The sequence below is a fragment of the Pinus tabuliformis genome, chromosome Q (genome assembly GCF_031772625.1).
Source record: "Pinus tabuliformis cultivar Carrire ecotype Pingquan chromosome Q, CPIR1, whole genome shotgun sequence".
NCBI classification, from domain to species: domain Eukaryota; kingdom Viridiplantae; phylum Streptophyta; class Pinopsida; order Pinales; family Pinaceae; genus Pinus; species Pinus tabuliformis.
This window is the reverse complement of record NC_142296.1, coordinates 1,106,686,205-1,106,701,603: the sequence shown is the minus strand read 5'-3', so window position 1 is coordinate 1,106,701,603 and position 15,399 is coordinate 1,106,686,205. Positions and strand designations below refer to the sequence as shown.

The 15,399-nt window shown below is 35.3% G+C and overlaps 1 protein-coding gene across 1 annotated transcript; it reads right to left on the bottom strand.

The window, feature by feature from the left end:
* Positions 1 to 13,894: 13,894 nt before the first annotated feature.
* LOC149223374 (uncharacterized protein C2F7.02c-like) lies at positions 13,895 to 14,656 on the bottom strand. Its single transcript, XM_089387890.1, has one exon. It carries the CDS (start codon positions 14,654 to 14,656, stop codon positions 13,895 to 13,897), a length of 762 nt encoding a protein of 253 aa, XP_089244016.1.
* Positions 14,657 to 15,399: the final 743 nt, after the last annotated feature.

Below are 15,399 nucleotides of genomic sequence, written 5' to 3'. Positions count from 1 at the left end.
GTTGGTGGACTAAGTCAAGGTCTAGTGGGACAATTATAGTCCCAGTTCAACTACTTGGGAGGACGCCGAGGAGATGCATCACTATTTCCTTATCTATTCCAAGGAATTCAAGACGAAGTTCAAATTTCATTGACAATTTGAACTTCACCAAATCCATCAGTTGCGGTTGGATTCACCAACTCACATATCACTTTGCAGTCATCATCCACATATTTCTCGTCATAGTGGGATTCACCATCATCTGTATCATCCATGTTACAATGGATTCCTTGAGCATGTATTTTCTCTTGCTATGTTTCACACACAGAGGCTTCAACTTCTCTCTTTGCAATCTTTGTTGCATCTATTTCATCCATATGCATTCTTGCAAAATGGGTTCTAATCTTATGGTCTTCATAACCATCATACACTTTTGAGAGTGGTTCTCCAAGCTTTGTTTTCCTCTTAGAGTCTTGCTCATCTACTCTCAGATCTACGGCTGACTTCTTTGCTTGTCACATAACCTGTTGTAGCATGTCACTCTACGTTGTGCTAAAATCTTCTTCCAAGTTCTTCCATGCTTCCTTGGAAGTTGTAACTTTTGCTACCTTACACAAACACTTCTCATCCAATGCATATTTTATAAAATTCAATGCTAAAACATCACATATTGCATCATATAGGTTATTAGAGTCATACTCAATTAACTCTTTAGCTCTAAGAAAAGTTAGCATCTTGATAACCCAATGATCAAAATATTCACCTCTAAACATAGGAGGTGGTGCTAAATCAAAGATACACCAACCACCCTCGATTTCTTCTTTGTCTTCTACTAGACTTAGTTCATTGGCTGCGGCCAAAACCTCTCAAACCATGGCAATGATCTTTACCTCTTCCGTTTTATTTATTTTCTTCATATGCTTTAATTGTGCTTTGCAACCCATGGCTATAGTCATTCCTCTGCTTTATACTTTATTTCTTGATTGCATCAGACTATCTTCCATCTCGCCCTCGAAAAAAAGTATGATTTTCAATATGCGCCCCCATAAGGCACAATCCTCACCAAAAAAACCAATGTCATGCTTGAGAAAACACCAAATAATATTGTAAACCAATCAACCTTCAAAACCTTAAACTTCTCATACAAATAAACCATTTTCATACAATACGCTTTTGTATATATATATATATATATATATATATATATATATATATATATATATATAAGGTTTCCAATTCTCCAAGCTTTAACCCTTTAATGTGCCTTGTTACACTTTCATAAGACTGTTTCCCACTTAAAATGATATTCCCCTTTTCAAAAACCTTTTACCAAAACAAAAAGCCTTTAAAACCTTACCCTTTTTTAATATATCGAAAAATGACTCTTGAAAACACTTCGTCGATTGATTTCATAAAAAATTGACTTTTAATCACCTTATAAACACAAGCGCTTTTTTTTTTAATATTTGCCCATGGTCAGCTTTAACCTTGTGCATCTTAACCATGAAACTTGTCATCGGAACTTTGGTTGACTTCTCAACTGCCGATTAAACCTTTGACTCTTCACACAAGTTTTCAGTTAATGACCAGTAAAATGGCTGGTTTTCTCTATACGCGATTCTATGTTGATGGTGGCTAGACCTTTCTTATAGCTTGATGTTGGTGGCAGACTTGCGCTCTCAGCGACTCTCCAATGTGATTTATCGCTCACCAACATGAATTATCACTCACATAGTGCAGTAATACAAGGTGAGGCTGCAGATCCTTTGACCTCATCTATGATACCAATTTGTTGGAAAGGCAGAGAAGTTAAACACACAAATTGTCACATAAAACTCACGAGTTGCGACTCTTCAATTGATCACACAAAACATGATTATTACAATGAACCTGGTGAAGGATATTTAACCTTTTCCAACTAGCGACTTGCCTAAAATATCTTGAGATGCAATCACACACTTAAACTCGTCTATCACTTAACTCGACTTGATTCAACACTTAAACACTCAATCACTCAATCACTTAGTTAACTGACTCTCTATGTTTAGCTAACTCCACATGTGGGAGTAATTACAATTTCTAACACTCCCCCTTAATTACAACCGTATGACTCAACATAACTCTACATGACTCAACTATCACATAAACATGCTTGCTGGTCTATGTCTCAGCTAGGCTTAAAATGACAAAAGAATTTTACAATTTTGCTTTTTCTTTTTCTCTCCTTCCAGATTGTATATCCTCGAAATTGCTTCATTCTCTGTTGAACTCTTTCGTTGTAGGCTTTATTCACTTGTTGTTGCTACAATTTTTCTTTGACTTGTTTTGAACTTGTTCTGAAAAACAATTGGATCATGTCTTCTACGCCTTCCTATTCAAATATTCGTTCAACCATGGACTACTACCAAAACATTGCATTTTCAAATTGTCTTCTTTTCTCTTCTTCTTCCGCTTCATATCCCTGAATTTCTTTCTGCCATATTTCTTGATAGAAAAATCTTATCTCTTCTTCACTCCATTGCTGAAAAATGGTTTCAATGCGTTCATATTTTTCTTCAGAAACATCCATATCATTATTTTCACTTTCATCATCTGGTACTGTTGTTTTTTCTTGTAGTCTACATCAAATTTATTCACAACCTTGTTTTCAACTTTTTCGCCCATGCTATTATGAACACCTGCATATTAAAAAACAATGTTAAAAATATCTTTAATATGACTCTCTTCAGTGAGAGATTTCTTCTCCACATCTTCCTTCTTTTCAATTGCATGGAGGTTGTCTTCCACTATTATGTTGTTAGTGGATATTCTCATCAAAAACTCTTCAATCACGTTATCATGTTCTTGATCATCAACTACTGCTAAATGACATACTACGTCATGAGTAGTTCCAACTGCTTCATATTTTGCTGCTACAGTGCTAGCTTCACCCTTCAATGCTTCATCAAACATTTTTCTTTCCATATTGCCACAATCAATCCCTGTTTCAAAAAGAAACCACACATATCATCAATATAATGTTCATCCACACTATTGTGGGATATCTGAGCATGCATGTGCTCATTGTCAATTTCATTGACAATTTGAACTTCACCAAATCCATCAGCTGTGGTTGGATTCACCAATTCACATATCACTTTGCAGTCATCATCCACACGTGCCTCGTCACAGTGGGATTCACCATCATCTGTATCATCCATGTTACAATGGATTCCTTAAGCATGTATTTGCTCTTGCTTTGTTTCACACGCTGAGGCTTCAACTTCTCTCTCTGCAATCTTTCTTGCATCTTTTTCATCCTTATGCATTCTTGCAAAATCGGTTTCAATTTTATGGTCTTGATAACCATCATCCACTTTTGAGTGGGGTTCTCCAAGCTCCATTTTCCTCTAAGAGTTTTGCTCATCTACTTTCACATCCGCGGCTGACTTCTTTGCTTGTGACATAACCTGTTGTTGCATGTCACTCTCCTTTGTGCCAAACTCTGCTTCCAAGATCTTCCATGCTTCCTTGGAAGTTGTAGCTTTTGCTACCTTGCACAAACACTTCTCATCCAATGCATATTTTATAAAATTCAATGCTAAAACATCACATACTACATCATATGGGTTATTAGATTCATACTCAATTAACTCTTTAGCTCTAAGAAAAGTTAGCATCTTGATAACCCAATGATCAAAATATTCACCTGTAAACATAGGAGGTGGTAGCAAATCAAAGCTACACCAATCACCCTCGATTTCTTCTTTGTCTTATACTAGACTTCTCAGTTCATCAGCTACGGCCTAAACCTCTCTAACCATGGCAGTGATCTTTGCTTCTTCCTTTTTATTTCTTTTCTTCATATGCTTTAATCGTGCTTCACAACCCATGACTGCGTTCATTCCTCTATTTTATACTTTATTTCCTGATTGCATGAGACTATCTTCCATATCGACCCCCCAAAAAATATGATTTTTAATATGCCCCCCATAAAGCACAATCTTCACCAAAAAAATAATTGTCATGCTTGACAACACACCAAATAATTTTGTAAACCAATCAACCTTTCAAAACCTTAAACTTCTCATACAAATAAAACCCTTTTCATACAATACGCTTTTGTTTTTTCTTATATATATATATATATATATAAATAATTGTTTCCAATTTTCCAAACTTTAACCCTTTAATGTGCCTGGTTACACTTTCATAAGACTTCTGCCCACTTAAAAAGATATTCCCCTTTTCAAAAACCTTTTACCAAAATAAAAAGCCTTTAAAACCTTACCTTTTTTAATATATCGAAAAATGACTCTCAAAACACTTCGTCGATTGATTCCATAAAAAAAAATTGACTTTTAATCACCTTATAAACACAAGTTCTTTTTATATTTGCTCATGATCGGCTTTAAACTTGTGCATCTTAACCATGAAACTTGTCGTCGGAACTTTTGATTGACTTCTCAACTGCCCATTAAACCTTTGACTCTTCACGCAAGTTTTCAGTTGGTGACCGGTAACGCGGCTAGTTTTCTCTGGACGCGATTCTATGTCGATGGTGGTTGGACCTTTCTTATAGCTCAATGGTGGTGGCGGATTTGCGCTCTCGGCGACTCTCCAACGTGATTTATCGCTCAGCAACATGACTTATCGCTCACGCAGTGCAGCAATGCAAAGTGAGGCTGCAGATACTTTGACCTCAGTTATGATACCAATTTGTTGTAAAGGTAGAATTTGTTGTAAAGGTAGAGAAGTTAAATAGACAAATTTACACACAAAATTCAGGAGTTACAATTTTCCAATTGATCATACAAAAAGTGAACTTAGTGAAGGGTATTTAACTTTTTTCAACCAACTACTTGTTTAAAATATCTTGACATGCAATCAAACACTCAAACTCTTTTATCACTTAACTCACTCAACACTTAAACACTCAATCACTCAATTAAATAACTTTCTATATTTAACTAACTCCACATACCAGAGTAATTACAATTTATAACATGCACTATTTAATTTCCATATCATGCAAACATGTCAAACCATCTCGTTCATTGTAAAAAAAAGTGCATTAATCTTACCTGATAAATGAAAAGTCTCTTCCACTTGTTCAACACCTCTTTTGTCTTCCGATATTCACACTTATCAAGGGAAATTTTTCCTAGAGGAACGCCCTATGACTTAAAAATATTAGTTTTATAAAAATAGAATATTTGAAAAATATGTAAATATATTTTTATATTTTGAAATAGATTTATTTTAATTTATTTTCATATTTTTTTTTATAGTGTGATAATTGTTTTTTTAATCAAAATTTTTTAATTATTTTTTTTTTATCTAAAATTAAGAAGAATATCATGTTTGATAATAACAAGAGATATTATCGCATAATATTACACTGAAATAAATTAATAAATAAATAATAAGTAAATACATGAAAACATTTGAAAAAATTAATTAATATAAAATCATATTAAATTTAATATATATTCCAAAGTATTTTTTTATATTTTATTATTGAGTTATTTAATGTGAAATAATTAAAAAAATAAAAATATTATTTAAAATTATACATTAAAATGTTATTTTTCAATATTTAATAAATTTAAATTAAATAAAAATAAACATAAATTCGTGATAAATTTAATTTTAAAGTCTATAACTAAACCAAAATAATCATAAGAAAATAAAACTCCCCTTATTTTCCATAAATTATGTCAAATACTTAAATGACATATCCTATGTTATCACAAGTTTTTTCATTGATTGTGGAAGGAAGCTCACTTAGTAAACCATTCAAACTGCTTTGGGATTGAATGTTGGCCCTTCAATCTCGAGAGGGATTTCTCCTTAACTCTAGAACTCAAGGTGAGTGTAGTAGTAGGTCACTAATAGGCTTATTAGCCAAATTTAAGCGGTAACAAATGAATTTGGTTTGAAAATGCAAGAAAAGACACCATTGGGCATGGAGTCTTTGACATAAAAAGATATATGCTAGTCACAATTTATATGAACAACTCTAACAAAGGGAAGATAGGTTACGGTTTCTTAGAAAAATAATTATCAAGGCATGGTAGGAGACCATGGAAAATAAATATAAAAAATAGAGTAGTATGATATCTGCAAATGATATCTAAGTTGAAGAAAAAGTAAGTATTTAGAATAACATGAACTTGAGCATTCAATATGTATTCCAATTCATAAATATTTATTCAAACATTGAATATTTAATGATCAATGTCTTAGCTAAGGAGAAAATAATCACAATAGAAAAACAAATAGGAAGCCATTCACACATGAACATGTGAAAGCTACATATGTAACATCGCTTCTAACAAATTATATTAATCTCAAAAAGCATACACAAGGTATATCTTTTTCAAACATTCCAAACCCTTGGTTATCTTTCATAATCGGCTTTATAGAACATTTACAAGTTCAATAACTGATCGAAAATGGATTCAGTTTTGCCTCTAGATCAAAGTCTTCAAATGCGGAGGAAAATGGGATCAAGTCGAAGTCCTCGTCAATATGATTCCAACGGTGTGAATGACATGTAAATCTGAGTCTGGATGGAGAAGTTAGAGACAGTCAATGTTTGTGGAAAACTAGGGCAAAAAAAGTCAAAAGTCAAAGGTCAATAGTCAACCAGGTCAACAGTCAATGGTCAACCAAGTTAATGCCTATGTCAGCAGGGACACATGTTAACCCGAGAATGAGCCATGGGTCCTTGATGATGTTAGTAGAGGAGGTGACATGGAAGTTTGTGATCGTTTCATATGGGCGAATCTGGTGTTGACACTTGGCAGCCCGGATTTTGCCCAATTTGCCTCATTTCCAATATTTTTGGGATCAGGGATGATCGAACCCCTGACCTCCCAGAGTGATAATGACTTTGCCAGAACTAGCTCACTGGTTGGTCTACCGCAGGACTTGGTAATGGATATGATGAGTTTGTATTTATGTTATACCAGAGGTTTTTCGAGAAAAAGGTTGGACGGTCGGTGTCAAACTCACGACCGTAAAACCTTTGAAGTTAAATATATCACATATCCAATGTATAACGTAACCAATGGTGGAATGGTCGGGTGGGGATTTTGAACCCTTGACCTTCCAAAATTATATATATGCTACGACTTTGCATACCTCTTCTAACCAACATGTCAACAGTTTGGGCTTGAAACAAAGCCGAACTAATTTTTTAATAAACATTGTAGGTGCCGAACCCGCCATAACCCCAACATGTAGTCCAAGGTGGTTTTGCACAGGCCAATGTGTATTTTTCCAAATGGAGAGTGGTTTTGTAGGGACAAAGGTGGTTTTGGGTCATTCCAGCGGGTCTGGAGGTCACAGTGGCCAAATATGGTCAAGTTTATACTCGTTTGACTTGAAATTTCTAGCTGAATGTAGTGGTGAGGTCCATTTTCTTATTTCAGACTATATTTTCGAGCTCATACCTGTAATAACAACTTGAAGACAAAATAAAGAGGTCAACACTGGAAGCGAAAGGAGGAGGAGACGCAGCCAGAAAGTCTAGTGAACTCCTTTATTAAATTTTGCTGAGTTGATGTGTTTGAATGTGTTTTCTACTTGTCTATGTGTTTATGTTATTTGCAATATTTTTTATCCATTGCACTAAGTAACATAAACAAATTCACATAAACTTTCTAATACCTTTTTCATTAACGGATCAAGTGGTATCAAAGCAGCAAGGTTTTTAAGGTTTAACAAGTTTGTGTGAAGATTTGAATGATTACTAGGTTGAGGCTCAGATGAGGTGAAGGTGAACTTGTTGAGGCGAATCCAGAGATTGGAAGGGTCTTTTCACAAAGAAGGATGGCAGATGAAACTCCACTTGGGTCAGAGTCTCAATTTCTGGATGGCTTCATGACGATACATGCAATGGTGGAAGAGATGTATCATGAGTTTAAGAAGAACAAAGATGAAGGCACTTTATCACCTAAAGATCAAGACAATAAGGGAAAGGGAGGAATGCTTCCTCCACCATCTCCTCCATCATCACCATCATCGTCATCATCCTCTTCTTCTCATAAATCTAGTCCTTCTAAGAAGAAGAAAAAGAAATGTTAGGTGTTATACCTATGGAGAATTGGGACACATGTCATGGCACTGTCCTCATAATAAATCAGCAAACCAGATGGGTGCAAATGTGGCTGAGGTAAAGCTAGAATCATCTCGACTTGAGGAGAAAGAAGAACCCCCTAAAGAAGGTGAATCACTACTATTTAGAAGAACTTTACTTAGAGTAGAAAAGGAGGCTGGAGAACCTACTCAAAGGAAGAATTTGTTTGGAACCACATGTAAATCAAAGGGTAAGTGATGTAAGGTCATAATTGATAGTGGGACTACTGACAATCTTGTGTGCACAGAGATGATCGATAAGCTTGGGTTAGCAAGGATGGCACATCCTACACCCTACAAAGTCTCTTGGTTATAGAAGGGCCACCAACTCATTATGACAGAGTAATGTAATATTGAAATGCAGATCGGTACATACAAAGATGTAATCCTATGTGAAAAAATTCCCATGGATGTATGTCATATACTATTGGGGAGACAATGGCAATTTGATCGGAAGGTGGTTCATGATAGGAGAAGGAACACCTATACTATAGAGAAGGATGGAAACAAGCACACGTTACTGCGAGTGAAGAATGATGTTGATAAGTGGTACAGAATTGCTACAGGAGGTCAACAAAAGTGAGGAGTTGCACTTTGCTATTGTAGGGAAGTCCAAGGTAATCTTAACATCCACAAATTTAAATGATTTTCCTGAAGAAATTAAACTTGTGTTAGATAGTTTTATGGATATTATTGTGGATGAATTACCGAATGTTTTACCACCAGTTAGAAGTGTTAGAAACCATATCGGCTTAATACCAGGGGCAAGTTTACCCAATAAAGCTGCATATAGACTAACCCCTCAGGAAAACATAGAGGTTGAAAGGAAAGTATAGGAACTGATGGACAAGTGGTTGATTAGAGAGAGTCTAAGCCCGTGTGCTATGGCAACAGTACTCATTCCAAAGAAGGGAGGAGAATGGTGCATGTGCACAGATTCTAGAGCTATCAACAAAATAACAATCAGGTAAAAATTTCCTTTGCCTGGAATGGATGATTTAATGGACTGTTTAAGTGGATCCAGATACTTTACTAAGATAGATTTGAAGAGCCAATATCATCAGATAAGGATTCAAGAAGGCGACGAATGGAAAACTGCCTTCTAAACAAATAATTGACTATATGAATGGTTAGTGATGCTTTTTGGGCTCACTAATGCACCCAGCATGTTCATGAGACTAATCAACAAGGTCTTGAAGGAGTATGCAGGAAAATTTTTCATTGTTTACCTTGATGATATTCTGGTTCTTAGAAAAAGGAAAGAGGAGAATCTACAACATCTTAAGTTGGTCTTGAGAACTGTGCAGAAGGAGAAACTACTAATCAATTTGAAGAAGTGTAGTTTCATGAAGGAGAAGCTGGTGTACTTGGGATTTGTAGTTTCCAAAGAGGGCTTGAAGATTGATGTGGACAAGGTACAAGCAATCTGTAACTAACCTACTCCCAAAAGCATATTTGAGGTAAGAAGCTTCCACGGACTTGCTAGTTTTTACAGAAAGTTTATAAGAGGGTTTAGTCAAGTTTGTGCACCAATCCTAGACGCAATTAAGGAGGTCAATCAACCATTTCTATGGGTAGAAGAAGCGGACAGAAACTTTAATTTGCTGAAAAAGAAGATAACAGAAGAGTCAATTCTAGCATTTCCTAATAATGAGAAAGTGTTTTAAGTAGAAACAGATGCAAGTGGAGTAGCAGTTGGTGTGGTAATGAGTTAGGAGCAAAGGCCAATAGCATATTTCAGCGAGAAACTAAATGATGCAAAAAATAAATATTCTTCTTATGACAACGAGTTTTATGCTATTGTGCAGGCATTAAAAAAGTGGAGGCATTAGCTCTTGCCTAAATAATTCATCTTATATTTAGAAATCATGCTTTACAATTTATTAATAACCAGCTGAAGCTAAATCAGAAGCATGCCAAATGGGTAGAATTTATGCAAAGTTTCACTTTTGCTATAAAGCATAATAGTGGTAAGTCTAATAAAGTAGCAGACGCATTGAGCAGGGTAAGTTTTCTTTTGCAAGAGTTTAAAGTGGGTGTTGTAGGTTTTGATGAAATGATAGAAATGTACAAGGATGATGAGGATTTTAGAGACATCTACACAATAGTTCAGAATCTAGTGAGCCATAATAAAAGTGAGTGGGTGGACTACACCATTCAAGGAGGCCTGTTATTTAAAAGCAACAAGTTACGTATTCCCAAATGTTCCATGAGGAAGAACATCATCAAGGAAAATCACAGTGGAGCTTTATCTGGTCATTTTGGACAAGTTAAAACCTTCACTTAGGTGGATGCTTTTTATTTCTGGCCTAAAATGCAAACTGATATTAAAAAGTTTGTTGAGAAATGTAGGGTATGTTAGCATGCCAAAGGAAGGAGTCAGAATACAGGAATGTATCAGCCATTGCCCATACCAGATCTATCGTGGGATGCAATTAGCATGGACTTTGTTATGGGATTGCCTAAAACTCGGAGAGGAAATGATTCTATTTATGTTGTAATAGATAGGTTTTCTAAAATGGCACATTTTATTGCTTATAGGAAAAATAGTGATGAAACACGCATAGCTAATTTATTCTTTTTAGAGATTGCAAGATTACATGGTTTACCTGTACGTATTGTATCAGATCGTGATACCAAGTTCGTGGGGCATTTCTGCAGCACACTTTGGAAGAAATTGGGAACTAACCTCAGTTTTAGTTCAGCATACCATCCTCAGAAAGATGGACAAACCGAAGTAGTGAACAAGAGCTTGGGGAATATACTAAGGAGTTTAGTATATCAGAATCGCAAATAGTAGGATTTGGCATTAGCTCAAGTTGAATTCGCTTACAATGATACACCAAACTGAAGCACTCGAATGTGTCCATTTCAGATTTTCTTTGAAATGCATCCGAGAGGAGTGTATGAGCTTAAAGATTTTGGAAAACAGGAAGCTAGGAGTGCAAGTGCTGAATATTTTGCCGAACAGATGTAGAGATTACAGGAAGAAGTCAAAGACAAATTGCAGGAGAACAACAACAAATACAAGGAGAGAGCAGATCTGAAAAGTAGAGAAAAGGAGTTCGAAGTAGGAGATTTAGTAATGGCATATTCGAGGAAAGAGATATTTCCTATTAAAACTTATAACAAGCTGAAAATGAAGAAAATAGGACCTTGTAAAATTGAAAGGAAATTTTCAGCCAATGCATATGAGATTGAGTTACTAGAAGGGATAAGCATATCCCTCATTTTTAATGTTGCAAACTTATATCCATTCAGAGAGGCGGAAACAGAGTTGCAAAAAGAAGAGACTGGTGATGAAGTAAACCATGAACTGGGAGGAACAATTACCAAAAGCAGTTAAGAAAGAAGATGAAACTATCCTCGATCAAAGAATATCCAAGAAAACCAGATGGCAGACATATTTCTAGTATCTAGTCAAGTGGAAGAAGCAGCGAGTGGAAGACTCCAGTTGGTTGACAGCAACTGAACTACAGAAATATGGAGTAAGTCTTGACAGCTTGAAGAACAAGTCTTTTCTTCCCTGGGAGTCTGATGTAGGAGCATCGGGGTCAGCTAGCAATGTGAAAACTTGTTCACATGTTGTGGCTAAACAGGTTGAAATTCATTGACTGTTGGGTCAAAACTAGTTTTTACTGAGAGGGTTGGATCTCTCAAATAATTTGTTATAATTCATTATTTTAATAAGTTGAGACTATCCTATTTTAGATTTAGATATAGAGTTGTTACCATAGGTGTGAAGGAGAGCTAAGAAATAGATGATTTGATGTTAGATCTCCTGAGAATAGAATATTGCTATTAGATATTGTTAGAGGTATTATTTGATTGATAAAAGGAGAAAATGTAATAAGCGAGAGAGGGAGAGAGGATTGCTGTGTGGAGCAAGAAATAGATAGAGTGAGTGGATTGCATTCTTTTGGAGACAGAGGTCTTTATTGTAATAACAGGCGAAGGCTGAGACTTTGTTCTTTATTTTATTGTGAATAAAAACAGTATTGCGTGCACTATTATTTAAATAACCCGTGGAGGCTTTGAATACCTTGATGTTGGACCTGAGTTTTCATGTCTCGTAGTGGAAATCCCTGCGTTTAAGGCATATTTGATGTAACTGGGTCTGCAAGCAAAAATCCCATTTACACAAGAAATCACGCTAAAATACTTAGCGGATTCGAAAGGGTGAATTTGAAAATTTATGTAACTGGTTGTTGAATGTTATCAGGTCTAGTAGTTCGTATATATATAACATTTCTCAAACCATTCGACATGTGACAAGTCCTGTTCCCAACCCTTGGCGATATGCAATTGCCGATACATCGCATCAGTGTTTCGAAGTGGAGGTGATATATACCTATATATATATATATATATATATATATATATATATATATATATATATATATATATATATATATATATATATTAAAGTGGCCTTTGTAAACCACCGATAGCGATAGCGATAGCGATATCGCATCAGACCAAGGGAGAGTGCCAATAGTGAAAGCTTGAGGCCTGATGATTGCTGAGATTGCAATTCAATCTGAGCCATTGGATCGGTCAGATCCAGATCAGCAGTGATTCGCTTATAAAAGCGGAAAAGCATTCTTTAATCCTTTTTCAAAGGTTTGGGTCCCAAAAAGGATTAAAGCACCGATTTAACATTTGAAGGGTTCTTTGAGTCCCGAAAAAAGGAAAGCATTGTTTTAAAAGGATTTGGTCTCGATACTGAGGAGGGGTGATTCCAGGTTTAAAGATCCATTGTGGGTTATATTAAATCCATTGTTTTTGCTGCATCAAAAAAGGATCATATACAAAGATATTACCAAAATAATTCAAGAGGAAATCTGTAAGAAGATTGAAAAATTACTAGACATGGATGTGGTAAATTCAAATTTGCATTCTATAATTGAAGGACATCACAATTCTGTAAAAGAGGTCACATTACATATTCAAAAGGAGAAAGAAGAAAGCATTCAATAAGGTCTAGAGAAGACACTTGAAGAACTCAGTTGAAGAAGGATGTACATGCCAAAGAAGATGTGCATGCAAAATATGATGGTATTATCTATAATGCTATAAGTCAAATATGAACACAAAAAGATAGAGGATACCAATATCTTTGAAAAGTAGATAGGGAAAAAAAATTGCTACCTAGAGTGAAGGAAAGTGATGACCCTCAATACTAAGCAACAATGTTAAAGAGTTTAATATGTTAACTCAAGTTTATAAATTTAAAAGATACCTTGCACTATATATACAATTTACAATTTTTTTTAATCTCTTCTTTTATACACATTGATCTATGAAGTATTAACAACATGGTTAGGTGAACAAAGTGACAACGTCAATCAAGCTTAACAAAGAAAAAGATGAAAAATATTTTAATATAGAATTGAAAATTACAATAAATAAATAAAAAGAAATGTAAATATTAAAAGATAAAGTTGTAAAAATGCATACTAGCATTCAAGAAACTAAACCATTTCTCAAAAAAAGCCATGTTATACCAATATGCAAAAAAGCAAAACAATCCACTCAACAAACCAAAATAAAATATCAACTTATAAATATCCTTCATTTATATCTTTGTATTTATATGAAAATTTATTAAAATTTTAATGACATTTAATAGAAAATTTTATTTTTTAATTTCCACTTCAACAAAAAAAAATAATAAAAAATCAAAGAATGGAAAATGTATACGCATTGTTTCGTAATTTGAATGGCCAAAATCCAATATATAAAATTGTTACGTTCTTGTTAATCCTTTTTGATTATGTTGTTGAGTCAGCTATGCTTGCTTCATTAATTTCATCACTTCTCTCACGTCATCTGAGGCGGCGTAAGGACATTCTGGATCTTGGATTTCGAGTAGGAAAGAGAGGAGTCGAAAGAGCGAATCGTCGTCAGGGTTGTCGCCAGTCCAGGAATCGATCTCGATGGCATTATGTGGTTGGAGATAATACGAGGTTCGGCGGTCGTCAACTATTATGACGTTTTTCAGATCCCGTCCCAGAATAGACAGGTCCTTCACAGCATCGGGGATTCCTTCAACTTCGCTGCAGTGGCGTCTGTCAAGGCGGTGGGTGCGGGGAATTATGCTTGTGTTTGTGGTGGCGTGTTGCGAGGGTGGTAATAAATCCAAGATCTTGTCGACCACAGCATTTGCATAGCATTCCAATCCTGCCGTGAAGATGACAATCTCATACAACCCTGTGCTGCCTAATTCCTGCAACAATTTTTCCACGCCAGGCCTTTTCGACACATACAGGGGTTCGTCGTAGCCCTCGAGAGATAGGGTAAAATCATAGCCGCCTGGCGCTGGTTTAAAATCGGCATGAACCAGAGTTCCGTCCAAGTCTAAAACCAGTGTTTTCTTATTTGGATTTTCTCCAAAATCCATGGGAGGTAAAACGCCCCCAGCCGGGCGATTCAACCCACTGTCATTCAAAGGCGAAGACACGTGTGCTTCGCTAACATGCACGTTTGTTGATTCACCTTCATCTGGGCGGGGTTCTCCATTGCCATTAGGGTTGGCGGTGGAACACTGCATTTTGAAGAAAACCCGTTTGGAAACTGAATTCAAGAATTGGATACTGAATTGAATAAATGATATATGTTATGTGAGAGCTGGTACAATTTGAAGCAGTGGATCATGAAATGAACAACGCTTAGGTAATAAACTTGTAAAGGGACACGACCCTTTCAGATAGTCACCGTGTTATCGATTCGTTCGTATCAGCTGCTTTTCATTGACGATCCATCAGTTTTATTATCCGTGCATTTATTTTAAGTCGTAGTCATAAATTTGCGTAAAAGAGTAAGTGCTTGGATTATAGATTTTGGGCATATTTTAAACATAAGTGAAATCAATTTCTCATTCATAATAGCTATTAAAAAAATAAAAACTAATTATAAGATTCTTCCAGAACATGTACCTTAATTAATATAGAGCAAAGTCTTAAAGGAAAGCCAATAGTACATTACAGTAGCATCTGACCAACATAACAATAAAAGTTACCCATAATTGTCAACAGTTGGAAATATAAACTTGTAATTACATAAATTTAGTGGTCTTTAAACTGCTATATCTATATATCATAGAACCTAGTGACAAATGCTATATGTATATCATAGAACTTTAGTCATAAATTTAGATATGGTCATTGCAAATGAAACAATTTAATATTCTTTTTAAATATGGTGAAATTTATTATAATTTAATTGTCAAACTAGTCGTGAGGGTAGTCATTTCTGATTGTTATCAGCCAATGCTTATTTAAGAAAACCCAAACC

Coding starts and splice junctions, on each gene's coding strand:
- LOC149223374 (XM_089387890.1), bottom strand. CDS start 14,656: ATGCAGTGTTCCACCGCCAACCCTAATGGCAATGGAGAACCCCGCCCA.